This window comes from Dermacentor silvarum, chromosome 4 (assembly GCF_013339745.2).
Source record: "Dermacentor silvarum isolate Dsil-2018 chromosome 4, BIME_Dsil_1.4, whole genome shotgun sequence".
Taxonomy (NCBI): Eukaryota; Metazoa; Arthropoda; class Arachnida; order Ixodida; family Ixodidae; genus Dermacentor; species Dermacentor silvarum.
The window spans coordinates 115178246-115203135 of record NC_051157.2 but is presented as its reverse complement, the minus strand read 5'-3'; the positions used below and the strand labels follow the sequence as shown (position 1 = coordinate 115203135).

Below are 24890 nucleotides of genomic sequence, written 5' to 3'. Positions count from 1 at the left end.
ATGCGATATGGTCGTCGGTGAATAGGTGTAGCATCGCCAGTAGGAATCCGATGCTTGACCGCGAGCGTCTGGCCTAAAGGGCGATCGTCGAAGTCGAAAATATCTCTGTAGGCCGATAACACTTTGGAAAGGTCTTCAGCCTGAGTAGAGGACAGGTCCGCCGCAACCATTTTCTTTATGTTGGGATCGGCGCCCGAGGCTGGCGCGAGGGGCACGCCAAGCTCGGAAGAACCATCGGTTGATAAAGCTGCCACTTGATGGTCGCCGAGGCAGTCAACGTTGGCAAGGCAATACCTTGCGGGAGAATTTGTTTTGCCAATCCAAAGTTGAAGATAGGCATGCGAGTGCAGTTATTAGTAATGGTAAGAATACTGTGAAGCACGGTGACGTCATACTGTAGTGGAATGTCGGGCAGAGGAGTGACGAGGTACTCGCCATCAGGAACAGGTGGGGAAGACAACAGTTCAATATAGGCTATTGACTTTGGTGGTAGCGAATAAAGCCATTGGGCGTAAGCGGCACTGGGGTTCATCAGGAGGTTCTGTGAGAATCGGCAACTCAAGGCGAAGGGTGCTGGCAGAGCAGTCAATAAGAGCAGAATGTGCAGAAAGAAAATCGAGTCCGAGAATTAGGTCGTGGGGGCAATGAGCAAGCACGGTGAAGAGGACAGGAGTGTGGCGGCCGGCGATGCTGACACGTGCTGTACACATGCCGACGATAGGGACAGTACCGCCATCCGTGACGCGGTTGACGCATGCCGACGCTGGGGTGAGGAGCTTTCTGAGTCGTCGTCGGAAGGCAGCATTCATAATTGAAATATGGGCCCCTGTATCGATCAGTGCAGTGACAGGATAGCCGTCGACGTCAACGTCAAGAAGGTTTTGGTTCGTAGGCAATGTGAGCAGAGGATTTGAGGGCACGGTCGACAACGCAGCTTCACCTCCAGAAGCTGCAGTGTCTAGTTTTCCGGCGGCATCCGGGAGGCGATAGGCGGCGACGAAAATCGACGGGATTGGGGCGAACGAGACTGGTGGCGTCGAGGTGAGGGCGAGCGGCTGTAGCGAAGGTTCAGAGCAGGGGCATCAGCGACAGTGGGTTCATGGCGGGAGGCATAGGGAACAGAAGGTCCAAAGGTGCGGGGATAAGCGGCGGCGTATGTCCGAGTAGGAGGTGGCCATCGGTTGCGGCAGTGACGAGCGACGTGGCCGATGCGACAGCAGTGGAAGCAGATTGGCCTGTCATCAGGGGTACGGGTTGCGGCGAGATGTGGCAGAAAAGGACTGCCGAGGGCGAGGAGGGCCACTAGAGAACTGGGGAACGCTAGGTTGAGACGTTGAACACACGGAGTTCAGACCCATGTTCTCAAATTCCTGTCTGACGACGGCCTGAATCATCGCAATCGTGGTAGCTGGCGGATCAGGAGGCGTCGCGGAGAAAGCTGAGGAACAGGCGGCCTCGAGCTCGCGACGAACAATACGGGTTATGTCGTCACAGGCGGTGGCCTGACGCGGTCGACCCTCACATGTCGACGTAGCAGCAGTGTTGGGTAGCCGCGTGATGTGGGGTGTGATACGGCGGCTCTTAGCGTGTTCAAGGCGACGGCATTCTTTTATGATGGCGTCGACAGTCGAGACGTTGCCGAAAACAAGCAAATTGAAAGCGTCGTCGGCAATGCCTTTTAGCACATGGGCCACTTTATCTGCTTCGGACATAGTATCGTCAGCTTTGCGGCATAGAGCCAAGATGTCGAGGATGTATGAAACATACGGCTCTGTAGAGGTCTGCACACGAGACGCAAGAGCCTTCCTCGTGGCAACCTTGCGCCCAAGAGGGTCGCCGAACAGTTCCCAAAGCTGTTCTTTGAAAGTGTCCCAACTGGAGAACTCGTCGTCATGCGTTTGGTGCCACACGCGTGGGGTGCCGCCGAGATAAAAGATGACATTGGCAAGCATAATCGTTGGGTCCCACCTATTATTAGCACTGGCGTGTTCATAGAGCTTGATCCACTCGTCAACATCCTGTCCCTCCAGGCCAGAGAACACACCAGGGTCGCGATGTTGGGCAACCGTGACGATAGGCGTAGTCGGGCGAGCCGAAGCCGTTGCAGAGGCGGTCTCGTCACCGGGGGGCATGGTGACAAGCTCGATGTACCGACCACTTCGGAGTTCCGTGGTGAGGACGGGGATCGCTAACCTCCACCAGAATGTTACGTGTGGAAGGACACAGACGAAAGAGGCTATTTACAGGCTATTTACACTGAAGCCAGACAGCCAGGCCCACAATCGCTCGCACCAAGAGCACAGACACACTTCATCGTCTTTCGCGCGGCGGCTCGTCTCTTCAACATCTTTCGATGCTATCGTAATAATATGAAAGCTTGGCGTAATGATAGGCTTTGTTCTGCATCAACACAGCATCGCAGTTCAAATGACAACATGGAAAGTAAGGCTATCCTTGTCTTGCATGTTTTTCGTCTCCTGTTATGTGCTGGTCATAATAAGAACTTCTCAGTGTGTGGCAATAAAAACGTGCACGGTGTTCCAACTATACGAGGCTGTGACATGGTGCAATGCAGCACGCAAGGCAACTCCTCCTGCACAGAAGAAACAATGCCCTGGCAGCTCTACAAGGCATCTCAATGCTGGCGTTATGTGTGCCGCCAGTGACTTAGCTGGCGTTGCACCTTGATGGTGCACGAGATGAGACCGACGGCAAGAGTTTACTGTCGAGACGACAGCATATGCACAGCAGCTCAACAGGAATGCTAGAGTGCTTATAATGTGCATGCCCGCAGCAGAGGGCAGAATGTTGCCCTTGCTTTGCCACCAAGGTGGTTGAGCGTAGCACTGACGGCGCACCCACTTCACTTAGTTGTTTTTGCAGCCAAACGTGCTCCACATCTCCGGATACCCTCTAACCTGCCGCACACAAGCTGCTCATGTGCAGTAATAAGGAAAGCATCACAACGGCATTGGCGACATGAATGCAACTTGAGCGTTGCGCTGAAGGCATCTAAAAAAGCTGGGGTGATGAGAAGCACCACCAACGGTCTTAGTGGCACATCATGGTGGTGCATAAGATGAGCGCGAAGGAAAACCAGTGGCACTCATCAGCACCCAAGAAAGGGTTAGATTTGCCTCACCGTTTACTGTCTATTCCACTATGACCAGTGTACGCATCACAGCGTTTGCACGTAGTTGCTCGGCAGGAACACAAATGTATGTGCGCACGATGCGCATGCCAGCAGCAAAAGCCAGAACGCTGCCCTGGCTCCAGCAGAGTCAATTGAGCGCACCTTGACGGTGCATCCACTTGGTTTTGTGGCTTTTGCTGCCAAACACACTGCCCGTCTCTGGAGACCTTCCAACCTCCCCAGGTGAGGGCAACGCGTGCTCCTTGATACCGTGACAGCACGATAGTACTTATGGCAATTGCGCAAATGCGCCTCAAGCATCCGTATAATTTCTATTGTAATAAGAAGGCTGCGAGGGCACAAAACTGGCAACATTTGATTGCTGTAGACTTTGTCTAGACATTTCCATCAGGGGGGGGGGGGTCAAGAGCACCTTTTCTATGGTCTGCTGTGCACAAGTACAAAACATCAGGTGCTGCTGCATGTGCAGTACTTTTGTGCAGGATTTCATGAGGTATCACAACAGTCCATAAGACATAATGGTAATGCCTAGACAGCTCTCGCTTGAAAGGCCTATTTGATGCAAAAGATTTTGCACCTTAGAAGTGTTGTGGGACCCTTTTCTCACCATTATGTTTGCAGTATAACTTACTAAACAACCTTGGCTACATTCCAACTATAATTTCCACACTGCGGTTCACACGCACCTGTTTGCCTTTCCTCGCTGGCTCGGATGAGTTCGTCAAGCTGACATGGTTGTCACCAAACTCTTCAAGCTCATGGAAGTGCTGCTTCCGCGAAAGCAATGTGAGTTGCAGCGTGTCCATGCCCTTCTCCATCACGCCATCTGTATTGAGCTCCACATTGTAGTTGTTGGCCTGCAAACAAGAACACCAACACAGGAGGAAACAGTTGTCAAGTATTGAAAATAGACCTCGGCACATTCGCTGTAACAAAGCTTTCACTTGTATGGGCTTACATGATAGATGGACAGCCAACACTACTGAACTTGGCGACAATACAAGACAATTACAATAAACTCTCATAAAGTTGACCCCTGTTAGATAATAAAATGGGGGATAATTCTTGTTAATTCTGACATATTTGGCCATGCACTAGTTAATTCACACAACCCCCAAATAATGGCAAGCACAGAGCACAGCAGTAGAGCAAAAGCAGCATGTGCGACTCTAGCGGTCCACCGAAATAAATTATGGTGGCCTGCATCTCCACAGTTGTCAGCGGGAACTGCACAAGGATGACGAAAATGCTTCATGTCTCTTTGCTGAGGTTAGTGCCACACATGGCACTGTATCAGGCACATAGCTTCAGGACTGTGCGATTCCCACCTGGGAATCACAAAGATAGCAACCACACATTTTTCAGCCACAGTGGCGAGCACGCTGGTTTCATTTTTATTCAAGTGCAAAGCATGCAATGTTATGAACACCATCGTCAAGGATAAAAAGCAACTCTACTGTGGCCCACACACTTGCATCAAACATGCCGGCTACATTGTGGTGGACGAGTAGGTGCTAGGATGTGTGATCTGGACATCTGCTTGAACGAAGACAGACGCGTGTCTTCCTTCAAGATGTAGCTGTAGGGTAGCAGATAGCTGTAGTTTTAACCCTCTCAGTGTCAGGTCTTTTTTTTTTTTTCAGAGGCGACACACCTCAAGTGTCAGGATTTTACTGCATTGGGATTCTTTAGGTACTTAACGATTTCCAGGGGCTATGTATCTATGTAGATTTGTATTTAACTGCTCTCCCGTCTACCTGGGCCGCTGGGTAGTTCGTGGTCGAATGGCTATCGCATCGGGTTTGTGTGTTGGGGTAACAGGCTTTGACACCAACCAGCGGACCACTCCTGAGCGTACCGCTCCTCAACGAACATCTTTCATGCCGACATGGGTAACTGCAAGATACGGGACTCGAAGACTCATAGACGCCGACTTGGGAGCACTGTGTATGTGTCATTCGGTCTGTGCTAGTCTTCAATGAACGTCTTTGATGCCAACTTGGCTCACTGGGCATGTGCCAGTAGGTGCGTGCTGCTCTTCATGAAGGTCTTTGACACCAACTTGGGTAACAAGGTATGTGCCACACTACAATGACGAAAAAGATCCCTTAAATTTATCCAGTGCCGAGCCGAATCGAACCCCCACCACAAGGATTCCTCAAGGACAGCAACCCGATGCATTAACAGGCTGTGCCACAAATGCACTGGCTATGTGCCACTTTTCAAAGAACGCCTTTCACACTAACGCTTTAGCGAGCTGCACCATGAATCCACTGGGTGTGCCGCTCTTCAATGAAGGTCTCACCAACTTGGGTCACCGAGTAAGTGCCACCGAGTGTACGGTAAGCGAGGAAACAATCCACATCATTCGCAAGCGCCGGCATGCCACGCTTCCCGTCTCGGAGGCCACGTGCGAACTTCTCGGCAGTGCCACTACATGGCGCAACACGTCCAGAAAGAAGTGCGATACAGGAAGCCGTTTGCCGCATGATGTGTTTTGCAGCATTTGCACACACCAGCACGCCAGACATTTTGGAGGCCATGTGCAGGCTTTACAGCTGCAGCGCTGGATGGCACCTAGTGCTTTTAGGGAAGCGCAAAAGAGGAGTCTCGCTGCAGTACATGCCTCATACGTAACTCGTTTTGACGGCAACAATACATTTTTTTTTTAATTGCAGTTTTCGCAGGAGACAGCACATAAAGCCTGATGCAGGGACAGAAGCTAAAGGCAGTTTGTGCCTGACGAGGCCTCTGCCCAAACAGTTCGGAGTGATGCAGTTACAAAACATTGGGGGAAAAAAAAATGTGCCGAACCAAACATTGACAAGAAAATTGCGCTGATCAAGAGAAGTTATATAACACGACATTTTTCACCACCCTATAACAACGAGAACGTGTCGCTTGTTCAGTAGTACACACAACAGATCATACATTGCATGACACTATCGAAATTTACATACAATGAAAAAAAAAAAAAAAGATGCATTTAACTTGTGCATCGTGAAAACCTCTCACATAATAGATAACATTGATTCAATATACACAATAAAAGGGACACAAGACAAGATTTACAGATCACTTTCTGTGTTACAAACAAAATGTTTAGTTCTGATTATATTTTATACAAGAGGACAACAATGTCCCCATAACATGGCGTTTAAATACACGTGATGTTCATTCGAAGTTTAGCATTCCTTCAAATTTGTTTATGATGACAGGTATTTGATAGGTCATTGTTTGCTTTCCATAAATTGATTTAATGCTCACGCATTACCGTCGAAAGTCATCGTGAGATGGGTTCTGCCGCAATTTTTTTCTCGGATATAAAATGAACACAACAGTTGGTTTTTGGTCATGCAGAGGGGAAAGAATGACACAGATAATGGAAAATGCACTCTTGGTATGGTCCTCGCATTAATATCCGACAAAAGAAATAAAATGCACAGCAGACTCAAAAACACTATTGTTCTCAGTACTTTTTCACAGTGTCAGGGTCAGAAATCCAAATGAGGTCGAAGTTGCCTCTTCCTGAAACGACAATCTGTCATCTTCTGAGTTTGAGGTATTCGGAGTCAGAAGCAACGCCGCTCCAATCAACAGTTGAAGGTCCCATGCGAGCAGCTATCTCAAAGTGATCATGCAGCCACGCTGCGTGAGCGCATTTGTTTATTGGAACTTAACCAGGAAAAGCAAAGAGAGCAACAGATGAAAGAGAAACGACTGAGAGCAGAACCATCCTGGAAAAAGCAAGCCGACGAAAACCCTTGTCACTGGAAAGGATGTGCACCGTAGCGAAGACAGTGAGAGACAAAAGAAAAACAAAAATACTCTCTATAAACACACAAGAGTGGTGGCCTTGCACAACGGCACGAATGGTTGAGGGGAGAATTGTCGCTGTAGCAGTATCTAAAGTCCGGGAGCCACCCCTCTCATCTGAAGACGTGCACACTTTAAATAGGCATGTTCCATGAAGGGGCATGTTCTGCAGCCGCTAACAAAAACCCAGACTGAATAAACCTAGAGAGGGGAGAAAATTTGCTGTGACAATCCAGGGGTGACTGCCCAAAATCATTTTGGAGCAAGTAAAATTGCGTTTTGGAGCAGTTTGGAGCCGAAAAAATTGCATTTTGGTGCAACTTTAAGCATAGTAATTTTCATTTTGGAGCAGTTTGGAGCAGGCCAATCTGAATTTTGGTGGAACAATGGAATATGGCAGCACACTTCGAAACCACGATGAAACAGAGAATCAACCAACACAAAGCACATAGTAGAAGCACGTCTTGTAGCTATAGCATGCTAGAATATGGAAGATTGGGTCGAGCATCGGCAGGGCGTTTGTTTTCCTGTAAAGCCGTAAACGTCGGTGGAACCACAATCGAACTATATATTCTCGCGCTGACGCTCATTATGATAGCGGAAAATGTTCTCAAATTATGCGGTCCAATCAACGCGCTAACATAATTTCTGGGTCACCGTATGTCACTGCAGACCCAGAGAGCCGCAATCAACCCTGGGTTGGTATAACGTAAAACAATTTCAATCTGTCTTTATTGCGATTTCAATTATATGGACACTCCAGGCGCATTTCTGCCGTCGTCGTCGCCGTGATGTTCCGTATTGACCCTTTTCGCAGCGTTCCCGTGGGCGTTACCATGTTTGATCATGTGGTGATGCGTCCATTGCTTGCCTCGGCTGCATCCGTTGCCTCCGTGTTTACAATGGATGTACATGACGCCCGGTGCGGCTCAGGAAACCTCTGTTTCGGAAGATATCGTCCACGCTGACTGGGTGGTCAACACAAAGCTTTGGCCACAGCTTCAGAGGACATGTAAAAGTGCTTTCAAAGCTCATTAAGCTTTGTCCAAACGGCGCGAGCAGCGTATATGGAGCTTGTTTTAAAAACGAGGCTAACAATGTATTCCAAGCTATCCTAGCTTTCTGCTTAGGAATTGAATAAGAATCAGTGTGTTCTGCTCTTCGGTCTTTATTTGGCAAACACTCAGAAGCAGCGGCTTGTCACGTTTCTGACTCTGAAGTTCGTCAGTGCGGTCACTAGCTGATTATTTTCTGCGTAATTGCTCTCAGGTGTGTCCAGTTGCAATAGATTTGTTCTTGCTGCACACAAGGCTTAAAACGTAGCTGTTCTCTTCTTTGTAATAGCTTGTAGCATATATGTAGTATCGCTATAGTAACTCGCTTACTACTGTGGACCGTCACGAAACATTCAGCTTCGACTGTTCATGTGCTGTTGGTGTATCACTGTTACCCATGCTTTAGCACATTGATTCAAGTGTGCGCCTATTCACATATTCTTAATACGTTGGCGACACAGTGTGTGTAAGTTTGCGTGCGGGTTGGGGTAGATGTGTGCAGATAACGTGCGCTAAACTTACTATGCCAGGAAATGGCACTACTCCCTTTGTCATTGTTTAACGAGCGGTACTCACTCTTGCAGACGTTTCGGGGTTGAAGTCTCTGGAGGTTAGCGATAAAACGCTGACATGAATTTTTGTGAAGAGTGATTTTTTTTATCCACCAGGAAAGTCGTAAATTGAGAAGAGCCGGCAACAGAGGCTGTCCGTATGTAGCAACGGTCTGTGAACTATGACATACATATTCCTTCCATTCCTTAATATGCCACTATTTTTGCAGCCAGCTACTGCAGACGTCTTCAATCTACCGGTCCATATTTAGCAGCATGAATGGAGCACAGTGCGTGAGGGAAAACCTAGTTGCATTTCCGACAGCTGATCGCACAGAAACAGGGCAGAAGCGGTAATGGTTTCGTATTCGTGCACATTCAATGAGGGAACGTATGGCGCGCCGCCGAAAGCGCCATCTTGTTTCTCGAAAGCAAACTGCTCTGCAAAGAGGATCAATAAAGTTCAGGGGCGATAACACCGTCGCCGCGCGCCGTATGCTGTATGTGCGAGTAAAAGGGTGCGAGGGCGAGCCAACGATGACGGCTCAGTCTCGCGTGCGCAAGGGAGGAAGCGCACCGTCTTTGGTCACGCGCAAGGCACCGGGGGGGGGGGGGGGAGGTTGCTGAGTATGGCGCGGCAGTGCGGGCCCTGTCTTGAAAGCGATCTGCGATGGGGACAGAGTGCGAGCGCTCATAGCTTTGTGCACGCTGTGTTTTCGCCACTTAGCTCGATTGGAGTGAGAGGCAGCATGAAGCTCACTCCAGCGATTAGACAGCCAGTTTCCGCGGACGTGTTCATGTTTGCTTGTGTTCACGTAACACCATGCTCGTTAATTTAGTTAGCGAATGTTTACAAGCTTATATGGCCGATAAAACTACTATCCTTACTTCGTATAGCTGTCTGCTAATTTGCTATCGCAATCGATGCTTCGCCTTTCGGGTGAAACTGCGACTTTTTATTACAAAATCCGCAATTAGCCCTTCGCGATATGTCAAAATGTCTCAGGCCTCGGCGATGTGGGCATAAAGACAGATTGGAATATTTTTAGGATTTATTGGCCCTGAGGGACAGAGACGGCCGCCCACGGAACCCACGGCAGCGTGCGCCTTCCTAATATATAGTTCGCTCGCAGTGCCCTAAGCCTGCTTTTCGTTATCTTGCGCCTCAGCTAGGGAGTGCCGCTTTGCTCGGCCCACTCAACTGTATTCTAGTACACTCTAAATACAGCCGCCCTGGCCCTTCCGACAGCAGTGACAACAGCCGAGAGTGGCCGCGTGCGTGCCGGCCACTTGCCAGAAGCACTGAAAGGTCCAGTGTTAAAAGCACGAAAATCACGAGAAACTGTGCGGGAAGCGCCGTCGTGCGGGAAGCGCCGTCGTGCGGTCTGCGGAATGTGAATGGCCGCACTCTTTTTCGGAGAACGAATCTGCTTGCTGTTCGCGGCCACTGCTGGAGCACAGATGCCAAAGCCTTTCTGGGGCAGCGTGGCACAATTTCAGTCAATTTTCAGTGTTTGGCGCAGTTTGGCGCAGGAATCTGGGTTTGTATCAAAATGGCGCAATTGGCGCAGGAGTCCCACCCCTAGAATCGTGTGTCCGCTTGAAAGAGGTTTTCGCGAACAAAATCAAGTTCAAAGTACCGATTTATGCCACTCCAATCCATAGCCACGCGTGGTCTTCACGCACCTGCGCGAGACTGCACGGGATCACCACAATCGCTGCCGTTTTCTGTGGTGTGTGTGTGTCTGGTTGAAATGGCTATGCCAACGAAGAAGCATAAATTTCTCTCTCGGGAGAAGGCACATATGATCGCCGAGGCAGAAAGCAGAAGGAAAAAATTTCGCAGTTTCGCCTGAAAGGCGAAGCATCGTTGCGATAGCGGATTAGTAGACACCTATACGAACTAAGGATCGTAGTTTTATCGGCCATATAAACTTGTAAACATTCGCTTTCTAACTAAATTACCAAGCACAGTGTCACGCGCGCACAGGTAAACATGAACACATCTCGCTCAATGACCGTGGAAACTCGGTGTCAACAAGCTGGAATGAGAAGGCGCAGCAATAGCAGCGAGCGAATTGACCTCCGTGCCGTCTCTTGCTTCAATGCGAAATAAACCTCGAAAGCACAGCGCACACGACTCTACCGGCACTAATTGCACTTTGCCCACATCGCAGATTGCTTTGAAGATGAGGCCTGCACAGCGCAGATTTCTTTCAAGATACGGCGGCTGCACCGCAGCCGCTGTTGTCCAAATGATGCCAACATCTCGTCGTCTGGGGAAAATGTCAACCTGCTAGACACACTGACTCCGGCGACTGCTTTGAAAGTAATTGATCCTTTTGACCTGACCTTAAAAGTTATCAGAGCCCACGACAATGACATTACGATGGCTCTCTTAATGGACTGTAAGACTCGCGTAATGCCTTTGCTTCCCGTGAAGCATAAAAAATCCAGGCAGACAGACTTCTGGGAACAAAACTTCCGGTAAGCGCAAGCTTGCCAAGTTTGCCAACTTTGTCATAAATATGCAATAAAATTGTGATAATTCAAACCGCTTCATTGCTACGATGCATGTGCCACAAAATGAGTGTTTTGTGATTGGCCGGATATGCGTGTTGAGTTAGGTGTCGGCCGCAATGTACGAAAAATGCTGTAAAAGCGGCGCGATATGCATTCTCTGGTGAAGTTGACTCTCTATTGATCACCTTCGGTACGTCTCAACCTTTGCCCCCACGCCATCGCGAAGATTTCCCGGACAATGGTTTCGGTTTCGTTCGCAGCTTTGCCGTTTGGCGCACGTATATACATACTAATTTCGCGTCAACGAAGTTCCTCCACAACGAAATTTTTCGCGTGTCCCGTTAATTTTATTGTAGCGGGACTCGACTGTATTGCTCTTTCTGCTCATCTCAGTCATGACAGGCGGATCCTGAATTACTGAGTGGCACGCTGTAAGGAATAATCAGGCTTGTCCAAATTATCGATCGGCAACTGTATGCATAGACTGCTGGTTAGCGTAAGCACAAAGCACTTGTTTCCTGACTTGGCATTTAACGAAGCGCTGAAAGTAATTGCAGCACACATAACCGTACACAAACGCATCGTCTTGACATAGAGAAGCTATTACCTATGCAAAACTCCTTTCTAGCAGGAGCAAGGAATTAAGAGAAAAACTAATATTACCTCAAAGCATTTTAGAAACAAGCAAGAACAAGTAATGCAAAATGTTACTCTTTTGTTTATCATTTCCCATCTTGTTGAAATATAGAGCATATTATGTTCACTTATATCATTAAATATAGCAGGGACATAGTACTAGCTAATTTTATTACTACAGCTAGAAAAGATTCGGGGTTTCAATTAGGGGTGTGCTAACACTGAATAGTAGATTTCAAATGAAATAGTGAATCGAATCAAGAAAAACAAACTGAATATTGAATTGAATATTGAATATCAAAAAATTTAGAAAAATATTATGATTAATAATTTTGGATGAAAAAATATTCACCAACGATTACGATACTTCCTAACGCGAAATTTGAGAGCAGCTCTATACATGTTTTCATTTCGTGATATATTGGCTGGTGCGGACAATCTGCCTCGTGCAGCGCATTGCAAACAGGGCGAAGTGTGGCGCGACTGCCTCGCTAATCAGGAGATTGCGAGAGGCAGCGCGTGAGTGATGCGTGGGTGCAATTCACAGCACCCATGGTAGACAGGCCTCCGCTCATGCAGTTGTGGACGCGCTCGCCGCCTGCCTTATCATTGGCTTCATTGGTGAACAAATGACGTGCACTATTGTGGTGCCATCTCGTAGCTATAGTTCCCAGGGCACTACACTTCTCACGCTTTCACCATACCCTCCTCCTTCGCCTTGCGCTCTCTTTGCTATTGCCGTCTTTCATTCCCTGATGCACTCATTCGTTTGGTTACGCTGAGGATGGCGAGCGACACCGACACTCAACGCGGGAACGGGCGCCTCAGAGCTGCACTCTAAAAAATGGTGGTGCACATGCTCGGGAGCAGGGTTCGTACAGGTTTCTAAGGCAAAAATTCAAGGACATTCCAGGACTTTCCAGGACCTGCCACAGGTTTTTCAAGGACTCAAAGCGGCATCCAAAGTAGGATTTCTTTACTCTAACATTTCTAAAGATGACCAATTTTATTGCACTTACAATAAATAAATGTAGTATCACAATTATAATAATAATGTCTAGCCTTGATAACTTCTCAATATCACAACACAAAATGAACGCTTACAACAGCGGCTGAGATTTCTCAGGTATAGGCTGGGTAAAGTTCACCAAAAATATTCAAAACATTCAGCATAGGGTTATTGCACTAAAATAAAAATAAATTAATGTATGTCACAATGATGTTAATAATATCTAGCCTTGATCACTTTGCAAGTTCACAATACAAAAAAAAAAGAAGTGCACAAAACACAATGAATGCTCCCAACAGCTACTCTGACTTCTCCAGTATTAACTGGGTAAGTTTACCGCACATTTCCAAACCATTCGGTGTAGTTTTCCTACACATCCATTATATTATAACAAATAGATGTATACTGCAATATTGTAAAACATACCTTGTCTTGATCATTTATCAAGTCCGCAATATTAAAAGTTAACACAACGAACACTCACAACAGCTGCTCAGGCTTCTGCAGCATTAGCTGGGTTGGTTCATCAAACATTTCCAAAACATTCAGCATACTACATTTTCCGGTGCATAAGACGCGTTTTTTTTTTCTTAACTTTTCGTAAGTGCGTCTTATAGAGCGATGCGACCTATGCACATTTTTTTTTTCCCGGAAAAACTGCCGTCAAAATCGGACCTGATGTTATGGCCACGCGAAGCGCACTGGTTGACTTAATTGCTACGGGTTCTGTGCGCGCTATCGAGGTGCCGGGTTCTTGTGATCAAGTTCGGGCCTGAGCGCCATGCGAGAAGGATAGTGCAGCAACGCAAGCGGCGGTAGGCCGACCGCGAGTCGATGGACCGCGAAGTCATCGCATCTGCAGATCGCTGTCAAGATATGGCGGGCGCCGCTGCGCAAACTACACAGTTGCTCCGAGAGTACAGGCAGCCTCCCCCCCCCCCCCCATTCCTCCCGGGCTGCCTTCCCGCTTTTCTCCCTTGCGCTCGATTCGGCTCACCGTCGCACGCTTTCATTCGCACATAATAGAGCATACGGCGTGCGGGGATGATGTTATCGCCCTTGGACTTTATACGGATCATCACGGCAACCACGACGGCAGAAATGCGCCTGGAGTGGCAATATATGGCACCCATACGCTTGGGCATGACCCGCGTTCACGGAGCAAGAAGTCACTGTAACTTTTTTAAGTCGCTTACCAAAAGAAGAGGTGCGTCTTGTACACCCGTGCGACTTATACACGTTTTGTTTTTGTTTTTTCGGAATAAATGCCGTTTTGAGGGGGGTGCGTCTTATATACAAAGGTGCAATTTATAGAACGGAAAATACGGTAATGTTATTGCACTTAGATTATCATCGATAATATTATAACAAACCTCCACCCAAAGGCACTGAGCATCAGTGGTAAAGTTGCTCTACTACAGCTCTCTTTAGCTTCACTAGCTTCACCTCGCGCGCAAGAGTGAAAGTGGCACAAGGCAGACCGACGGGCAAGGAGTGAAACGAACGATAGGGTGAGGAAAGCAGCGTAAACTGCCAACCGAGCCAGCACCGAAGCGCGACACGGGTCTCTCGCTCCGTTCGCGGTTTGACGTGGTGAAGCCTTTTATTTTTCCCACACAGTTCTGCAAAACGGAACCATACGTGGGGAGTTCAACGCCGATCTACCCCAGAAAGGAGGTCGCAATGTCGATATCAAGAGTGCATTGCTCACGAAATTCAAGGATTTTCAAAGAAGCAAAAATATTCCAGGACTTTCAAGGGCCTTGAAAACGCACTTTTCAATTTCAAGGGTTTCAAGGATTTCAAGGACCTGTATGCATCCTGCATAGGTACACAGAAATCAAGGTATTACAGTACAGTCTACTCTTATTAAAGGAAATGCCAAATTAGTATGCCAGCACTGATTACAGCTCAGTTCTAGTATGTGTATGAAGATCTGGAAAATACTTCTTTATTAATAAAATTTTTGTTATAGAATCAAGTGCCTTTTTTCCCTCTGAAACTAATGAATTAGTGACGTTCTGTTGTACTGAATACCAATGAAGTTCTCAGTTTAATAGTGGACCTATGTTCTGCGGCAATCATTTATTTATTGCTTTGAAAGTTTTTCTTTCCAGTTTTTCTCCAAAATACAGAAGGGTTATCTTAACTTTACGGCAGGTGGGTTATCGTGAGGCCAATCTGCTCGAGAGACGAAAGGACCACACATCACACGACTTGATCACCGCCTCACGCGTAGCCTTCGGCGACAGTAAAGAGCAGGAGCTGTTCACATCGTTTCATTGTTAGGTTCGGAGTCATTTGCCACTTGTCAAAGATTCTGAAATCTGCAGGGTCACAGTAAGTTCGTGCGACGCTCACGTGCTACTCGGGTGGCTACGGGTGGCTTATCATATTATTGGCCCCGAGATCAGCGTGTGGGTTGGATTTATGGCTGTTGAAGCGGCGAGAAGATTGTTGCCACATATCCAACACGATCTGCGTGCTTATCGGCAGCTAATCAGCGCGATCTTTGCACAAGCTTTCGCACTTTACAAAATACGCGCCACTTTTCTTGCCGTTCCCTCTGTCCGGGTTGCGTTATCATTTCGATGGGCCCTGTCAAACAGGACGAACCTTGTACCGACAGAGGCAGCCCCAGTTGTCGCGCCGCCGTTCTGCGAATTGCGGCGTTTGGGAGCTGTGTGTGCAATCCCCGCCTCAGGCCGACGTCGGGGAGCACTTGCAGTGACGAAGTCCGCTACTGCGTGGGACAGTACGGCCCACCCCGTCCGTGGCATGCTCGGTGCTCCTTTTGCGGCAAAAACGAAGTGATACGCTCACTTGGGCAGCACCACGAAAGAGGGGCTCCGTGGTGTTAGTGACATAAGGTACTGCACGGGTCTCTACCTAGAATATATCGAATATTCAAAATAGCGAATAGTAGATACAGTCGAACCCAGATATTTCGAATCTGAAAGGGATCACAAAAAAGTTCGATATATAGGCAATTTGATATATAAAATAAAATTCTTATACACAAAATTTTAAGGGGATTTTACAGCTAATCCATATAAACAATTATTTGTTATGTGTGGATACGGGTTCGACTGCATTCGATCTGCGAATCGAATTATTCAAACATTCACTATATGATTCGACTGGTTGATGTTCCGATATTCGCACACCTCTAGTTTATATCTTTGTTTTTCAAGATATTGGTTTGTAAACAGGCACTCTAATGTCGCTTGCAAAGTAGTACTGTCATGGCAAAATCACAAAGCATAAATAATTTCTTACTCCAGGGAAAGTATGGTGATCTTTGAAATACCATAGTAGAATGGTGGTGTGAGCAAATGGCCAAAAATAGCGATACCATGTGACCCACCACTACAATGATGTGATTTAAGTTTTCAGCAGTTCAAGAACGAGTGACGCCTTTTAGCAGAGTTTGGTGTCCACGAGAGGCCAGCACATGCCTCGTGTAAGACACTATGGCACAAACACTCTTTCCGTCCACAAAAAAGGCTCACGGATGCTACTCGTATTAAACAAGTTTCCTACTAACATTACAAGAGGAAACTCTGGCAGTGCAATCGTTTAGCTACTATGGAAATGATGGTATAGCACATGGATATGTTGAACCTTCGTGCTTGTGGCTTGAAACGTTCTTCTGCCTGTGTTGATAACACTTTATAAATTCCCATGCAATAATACTTGTTTAAACAGATGAAGGCATTAAGTGGCAGTACACATACATTTCATATTTTTGCACAAACAACTAGGATTGCCACCTGGCCGACTTTGTCCTCACAGTGCTGGCTGCTGGTTCCGTACTCGCACCCCAGTTGGTGGTTTAAAGCGATAGCGTTAAAGGGCCCGTGTCGCAGAAAATCCGACGTCGGTGTCAGTGTCCGTGGCCCAATAAATCATCCCTAACCACCCCAACCACGCAGGCCCTCCGCGTGTTGCAGAGGAGTTAGTGAACTAATTGAATTTCTCAAAGTCAGAAAAATTGTAAAGTACGACTTAACTACAACCTACAGACGTGCTAGCGTCGGATTGTAATTTGAATATACGAGAGAACATCATTCTCTTACACGGAAACTCAAACACAAACCCCTTTCAAGCATTTCTACTATTCGTACAACGGCGCACCGCAGTTTGTTCCTTGCAAAAACATCATCCAGATGGTGCTTGCCTCCTCAGCAGCTGCGCGCAGAGGTGAAGTTGGAGAAAAAAGAAAGTTGCAGTTGCCAGGAAGCCTGATAAGCAGCTAGGGATCTTCGAATGCCATCGCGCCTCACTCTTAAAGGTGAAGCTTAAGCGTCCTCCAAAAATTTCCAGTTCTCCCCTAAATCCGCACATCTGTGTATGCATTTCAGCGGATGCCATCACAGCCAACGTAACTAGAACCAAGATCAGTTTGCAAACTCCGCTTTGGAACACTGCAAGAATGTGGCTCCCTTCTATTGCCTGCCGTGCCGTCAGTTGAAAGTGCGCATCCCCCCCCCCCTCCCCGATGGGGATCGCATGGTGCGGCAAGGGACAGCAGATCCCTTTTGTCTACGCTGCACATCACGTCTTTTCAGTATTTTACAAAAAAAAAAAAAGAAAAGAAATTACAGCACAACATTGAAGAAACCCGTCTTTCTCTGACAAGAATGGCACATGAGTAACACGAGAACAAGGTGAGAGCAGGAGCCAGCATTTCGACAAGTGGACTTGTCTTCTTCAAGGCCACTTCTTCAAGGCCTTGAAGAAGACAAGTCCACTTGTCGAACCGTTGGCTCCTGCTCTCACCTTGTTCTCGTGTTACTCATCGCCTTGAATCGCCATCTCCCACATTCCCCTTGTTTTCCCAAGAGTGGCACAGTCACACATGGAAAGACAAATTACTCCCAGCTTTTAACCCTTTGCGGTCCGGTGTCAGGCAGGGCCCGACAACGCAACACGCCGTAGCGGTCCGGTGCCCGACAAGGAGGTTCAGGGGTTAAATTTCGCGGTTTTTCTAACCGCGATTCGTGCGCATTCTTTGTATACACGATGCGCCATCTCTTGAGAGATAAATAAACTTTGTTGAAGTTTACTTCTCTTTGCACTAGGGTGCAGCACAATGTTCAGCACGGCTTCTGGATACCACAGCGTTCTCACTTGCGCGCGGAACAGCACGTTCGCGCGCAATAAACACGATGCGTCATCTCTTGAGGGATAAGTAAACTTTGTTTGTTGAAGTTTACTTCTCTTTGCACTAGAGTGCAGCACAATGTTCAGCACGGCTTCTGGATACCAGAGCGTTCTCACTTGCGCGCGGAACAGCATGTTCACGCGGTTCGCTGAGAAGCATGACCACTTTTTTATCACGTGCGTTTTACGGTGGCACATTTAGTGAAAGCTTCTAGAGGTTTCCATTGTAAATAGCTTTATTTTGAGGCGCACACAGCTGCAGAATCATGCTGAGAAAGAACAGCGACACCTGCAGCACTGCCGCAACCTCTACCAACAGCTGGTGGGTGACGTGAGGGCTAGAGCCAAAAATCGGGGCCCGTCTGCGCCGAAGGAGTGCGAGGAAAGGCTAGATGGGAGGAGCCATTTCATCTACAAGTTCTCAGGCCGAAATATCAAAGACTGTGCTGTTTGTAGCGATCGAAAAACAAATGGAGGCAGGAGGGAAACTGTATTTTTCTGCAAAACCTGCAGTAACAACCCTGGCCTGCACCCAGAAAAATGCTTCGAGCGGTATTACACGCTGCTCAAATATCGGTAGAGGAATTGCCTGCAGAATACAAAAGAAAAAATAAATATCCTATGAGTTTTTCTTCCACAGTTTGTAGTTTTCATCGCGGCGCTATAAACTGGCAAAATAGTTTTGGACCGCACAAAAGTTACTGACACAAAAATTTGAAGTCGAGATAACTGGCGAGATCGACTTAGGTGGACACACACACACACACATCGTCTACAAAATATCAGCGGCGAATATAGCTTAGAACATATCTAAAATCAATTTTAAAGTATCTGTGTGCAGCCAACTGCAACGCGCAGCACCTCGCGACATTGACATCAAGCAGTGAATGTAAATAACCGAGAAAACACTACAGCACAAATTTGCGCTGCCGTTGGGACCGGCGAGCAAGTGTCTCACACCTCCAATCGTCCCGATGCTTTTCTTTTCTCCCTGGCTGAGCCCCTGGCCTCTTTCGCCGCTGACGGCGGCACAAAAATCGGCTTAATCGTTTCTGACACGAGATAACTCTTACAGTAAAGTGACCTCGGAAGTGTGCATGTTATAAAACGTTGTGCGATATAGTAAATCGCTGGTGTGATTTTGGCTCACAAGCAGTCAGCGAAGCCGTCGCAGCAATCGTCTCTACGAAGTGCCTCGCCTTGCTAACGTAATTTCTCATCGCTACCAACGACGTTGGCAAATCTAATTGTACTGTCAGTTATAAGCGACATAAATGTGCAGACGTTGATTGTGTTGATGAATCATCATCATCATCAGCCTATATTTATGTCCACTGCAGAACGAAGGCCTCTCCCTGTGATCTCCAATTACCCCTGCCTTGTGCTAGCTGATTCCAACTACCACCTGCAAATTTCTTAACTTCATCACCCCACCTAGTTTTCTGCCGTCCTCGACTGCACTTCCTTTTTCTTGGTATCCATTCTACAACTCTAATGGTCTACCGGTTATCCATCCTACGCATTACATGGCCTTCCCAGCTCCATTTTTTCTTCTTAATGTGAACTAAAATATCAGCTATCCCCGTTTGCTCTCTGACCCACACCTCTCTACCTGTATCTTATCGTTAGGCCTAACATTTCTCATTCATCGCTCTTAGTGCGGTCTTTGTTCTCGAGATTCTTTGTTAACTTTCAAGTTTTTGCCTCATACGTTAGCACTGGTAGAATGCAATGATTGTACACTTTTCTTTTCAATCACAGTGGTAAGCTCCCAGTAATATATGGTAATGCCTGTCGTATGCACTCCAACCCAATTTTGTTCTTCTGTAAATTTCCTTTTCATGATCAGGGTCCCTTGTGAGTAATTGACCTAGATAAACATACTCCTTTGCAGACTCTAGAGGCTGACTGGCAATCCTGAATTCTTGTTCCCTAGTCAGCCAATTGAACATTATCTTTGTCTTCTGCATACTAATCTTCAATCTCACTTTTACACTTTCTCGATTAAGGTCCTCCATCATTTGTTGTAATTTATCCCCATTATTGCTGAATAGGACAATGTCATCTGCAAACCGAAGGTTGCCGAAATATTCGGCATTGATCCTCACTCCTAAGCCTTCCCAGTCTAAGCACTTGAATATTTCTTCTAAGCATGCAGTGAATAGCATTGGCGAGATTGTGTCTCCGATTGTGTTGACGAATATAGGTGCTTTATTACGAGCTGCAGATGCAAGGGCCGTCGGCCCCGGATCAGACGGCCAGCGAGCTAGGCCTATACCATTTCCCAGCGATCACCAGCTCACCTGGCATGCTTGTTCGCTGCCGTTGGCGTCGATAAGTGGCAGAAGTGGTCCCAGTTCGTGCATGTTACTGGACGCTTAGAAAGGACCCCGTTGAAGAGCAGCCAGATTTGCTCACTTCACTTCGAGGCGTGCCGACTGCTGAGCTTAGAGCAGTCTGATGATCTTCCACCAAAACTACGTAGCCCCAAGCCTGATGCTGTGCCAACTTTTACCCTGCCTTGTGTCCTGCTCCGGAATATGCTTCATTCCCAAAGCGCCCTTGACGAATGGTTCGTACTACCTGTAGCGGTGCGTATGCATATTCATATAGCTGTCAGGCTGCACATTCCGAGTCGCTGATTTGTAGTGGATCAAATCAAAAGTGGTTGGCCACGTCTAATACGGTGGCAACTCCCGAATAGTCGCTGCTGGACGACGAAAACGAGGATGACTATGACGGCGACGACATCGCAAAGCACAAGTAGGCATACGAGGTCTGTTAGAAAAGTATCCAACCTTTGGCCAAGAAAAAAAAACTGGAGCGTTTGAAACCTAATCACCCTCAACGTAGTCTCCTTGGGACTCCACACACTTCTCCCAGCGGTGCTGCCATCGTTGAAAGCATTCCGAGAAGGCCTCTTTCGGAATGAAATTTAGCTCAGCTGTCGTTGCAGCCATAATGTCCTCTCTTGTCTGAAATCGCGCTCCTTTCCATGGCCTCTTGATTTTGGGAAACAACCAGAAGTCGCAAGGGGCCATATCAGGAGAGTAAGGAGCCTGTTGAACTACAGGAGTCTGGTCTTTCGCCAAAAAAGTCTGAATCAAGTGCGAGGGAAGTGCAGGAGTACTGTCGTGATGGATGCGCTAATTTCCTGTTGACTACAACTCCGGTCTCTTGCGCCGCACAGCATCACGTAGGCGACAGAGGACATCCCTGTAGTACTCGTTGGTGATTGTTTGACCCTGTGGTGCGTACTCGTGGTGTACCACACCGTGGGAGCCAAAGAAAGCAGCCAGCATCACTTTGACGCTGCTGCGCACTTGGAGGGTCTTTTTTGGTCTTGGTGACGTGGAATGCTTCCACTGTGATGACTGGGATTTGGCTTCCGGGTTGTCCCCGTACACCCAAGACTCATCACCTGGGATTATGGTGTTCATGAAGTCGGGGTCGCTGTTTGTGGAATCCAGCATGTCCTGTGAGACTTCAACACGAAGTTGCTTTTGCTCCACCATGAGCAGCTTCGGCACGAATTTTGCCATAACTCTCTTCATGGCCAAATCTTCGGTCAAAATGGAAAGTGCAGAAAGAGCGCTGATGCCCACCTCTTCCACAATTTCTCGGTTAGCCATACAACGGTCCCGCATGACCACAGCGTTCACTTCGGCAATGACCTGGTCATTTCGGCATGTTGATGGCCGACCGGAGCGTGGCTCGCTCTAAACCGATGTGCGGCCGTCTTTAAAGGGACATTAAAGAAAAACAGGAAGTTCAGCTGGAATAAAAGAGGGACCTTCAGGAATGCATGCAGTTTTTGTTGGGTGCAAAAATATGAGTTATTAGCGGAGAAATTCGTAAACAAAGACCAAATATCTCATACTCAATTTCTCTCACCCCTGATTTGGCGCTGAAGCAGTGTCGTCACAGATTTCATTGCTCTCAGCGAATCAGAATGCGCCATGATACATCACCGCTTGCGTAAACGGCCGAGGCGCTGGCTGCATCATGGCTGCATGGCCGCTGCGTTTGCGTTCGCTGCGATGGATACCGTTGCTGCCGCTGACCCTTGCAACGAAGAGCTCGCCAGGGAAGCAGGACTGCATTTCAGCGATATTGTGTGAAACAGAGCGCGAAATGATCCTCCGTGCTCAAGCGGTAGGTGTTTGCGCGTGCGATGGCGATGAGCCACCGGCCCAGCCGGCGGAAAGTAGAGCTTCGTTTTCGTCGACGGAAGGCGTGTGTCCGGTCCGCCAGGCAACGATGTTTCCGACTCGGTATGGTTATTTCGTGGCTTTATTTAATGACAGTCAGCACTCACCGAGCCGCCAGTTTGCTGCTGTAGAGGCACCGGCAGGGGGTTTAATGAAGGCCGCATTGAGGGAACATCTGCTCGAGAAAGGACTGGCCTCTGGGGCACGCCAAGATACTTTCCGAGGGCAGGATTATACACATAATCCGAGGGCGAGAAATGCAGAGAGCACACCATCGGTTTCTCTGGCTTTTTTGCCGTTTTATCATCGGCAGAGCACTGAGCCATTGCGAACGCCGGGGAGCCGGGGCTCACCGCTCGATACCACATGAAAGGACACAATCGAGTCAACACTGCCGCTGCCCCTGAGCAAGCGCCTTGGGCCATTTATACAGCCCTCAACACTACACACACGAGGCATTTTCTGGCTGTTTCCCGTGAAGTCAATGTTTTTCGAGCCACGCAACACGCAACCAAACACCGTAGAGCGGAACAGGCGCGCGCGATGATGCATGGACCAAAAACGAAACTACGAAACTATCACGACCGGATGTATCACCATGCCATTTTTTCTTATTTAATTTTGTGCTAAACTTGTACTTCCTTGCTTGAAACGGTTTAAAAAGTTGGCAAATGCTGTTTATGTACGTTTAAGGTGTATTTCATTTTGCGTGTTATTAACAGCGATAAATCGCTCTCAACTAATCGCAACCGGCCTGCGTTTGTAATCTCCGACATCACGAACGTGTAGCGTGGGAAATTCGAAGGGGCATCAGCACCTATCCTTCAGTTTTTCGCTATTTTCTCGCTTATTAAACATCTGTTCGCCGTAAGAATGGTATGACTGTGATTGTGATGGGATAATCTACCATTAAAGCTCAACTTCCGGTTTCTCTTTAGTGTCCCTTTAAACCGGTTGTACCCCTCCTTAATCTGTGTGCTGCTGATAGCATTGTCACCGAAAGCCGTCTGAATCTTCCCAATGGTTTCCACTTGGTTGCCGCCCAGTTTCTGGCAAAATTTGATGCTGCTCCAGTCGCTCCGTCATTTTCCTTGCAAAGAAAAAAAAAAAAAAACGACGAGAGCACTGCGCACTACCTCACTCAAACGCTATATGTCCCAGTGACTGACGCTATTGGCAGGTGGGAAAAAATTCGCGCATGTGCACAAAGGTTCAAGGTCGGCTGATGCAAGCGCGCTTGTTTCATATCCATCAGGTGTTCGCAAAAAAAATTTAAAAAATACTAATAATAAGGTCGGATACTTTTGTAACAGACCTCGCGGCAGACGAACTAGCAACACGAAGCTCGTGCACTGGTGAGCGCGCTGGCTTGCGCACATCACAGTCTTGTGCGATCGCGTGCCCACAGTGTTTACAATCCCTCTTTTCCCATATCTTTGCTCTCTGAAACCGAAAGTTGGACTGGTCGCTACAAACAAGACTCCAAATAATTACTTGTCGTGCTCTGAAGGAAATGAGGTTTCGCGCCGTGATTACTGGGTCGTTAGCTACTTATTACAGCAGAAAAATCAAGACTGAAAATTTTTGTGTCAGTACTACTTTAAAGAGACACATGGGCATATAATTAGGGCTGCTCGTTTTCGGGTTGTGTATTTTTTAAAATTCAGGGAGTAAAAATCGGGCGCTATTTTTCAAGCTGATAATCGGGGAGAAATGGGCTTTTTGTGGAACCATTCCGAAATTTGGGTATTTTTGGGTTAAACTTACAAATGTACTAAGCACCTAATACAGTGTAGACCGCTTATAACGTAAGTCACTGGAGTCGCGAATATCTGCACTATAAGTGGTACCGCACTATAACCAAAGCAACAATTTTTAAGGCCCGCACATATGCAAAACATGTGCACCGAGCTGCCACGCGTATGCGACAGTCGAGGAATGCGGCTAGAACGTTTGCATTCAATGTACAGTCGAATCTCGTTGATTCGAACCAATAACGCGGCGACACCTCCGACGGAGTTTCGGCGTTTAGAATGCGGGCTAATGCTATTTATTTCTCTCAAAATAAAACACGCACACCAGAGCCTTTTATTAAGCGAAAATGCGACAATAAAAAAATTTTCCCTCAACACATCTCGTTTCTTTCTAGGTGCAAGACAGCGGGACGAAAAATTAGCAAGATAATACACACCACAGCTTAAGGTGCACAACGGCTGATTTGATGAAACTTGAGTACGTGGGAAAAATAGACCACACTCGGGCGTCTGGACGGGTTTCGAGCCGCGAGCGCTGGCAACTCCACTAACCGTAGGGGCTTTACACTAACCGCGGTGGTAAGCGCAAGTGACGCCTTGAAAATTTTCTGTCTTCATGAGTCAGGTGCCCCAGTCTTGCTCCACGTTTCAAGGCATTGCATTTGAAGCGAAGAACGACGCGCGCAGTAGCAGAAAACCATCACCCGCATACGGGCCTCCAAGCCTGTGACAGCCGGCGCCACTAAAAGTTACCACGTACCAAACAATCACGAATGCTCCGGCAACCTTGTGGGCCTATTCCTACCCAAAAGGCACCGCGCACGGGGCCCCTGAGAGAGGGAGGGGCGGCTTTAGAGGAGGTTGGCTTGCCGAGGCTAGCGAAATCACGTGATGCTCCCTCCTAGTATTTTTTACCTCCATGGCGAAAGCTGCCTCCCTGCCGCCCTCCTCCCTCACATTCCACAGTCTCCGCGTGCGCCCTTCGCCGTGCCGTGCCGGCGCCGCCCGCTCGCTC

At 47.7% G+C, this 24890-nt stretch overlaps 1 protein-coding gene across 1 annotated transcript in view; it reads right to left on the bottom strand.

The window, feature by feature from the left end:
• LOC119448849 (condensin-2 complex subunit H2) overlaps positions 1-24890 on the bottom strand; it is a 146686-nt gene that overhangs the window by 24059 nt on the left and 97737 nt on the right. Inside the window, exon 18 of the mRNA XM_049666525.1 lies at positions 3841-4011. Coding sequence (XP_049522482.1) covers positions 3841-4011 — 171 coding nt within the window. The remainder of the gene's footprint in view (positions 1-3840; positions 4012-24890) is intronic.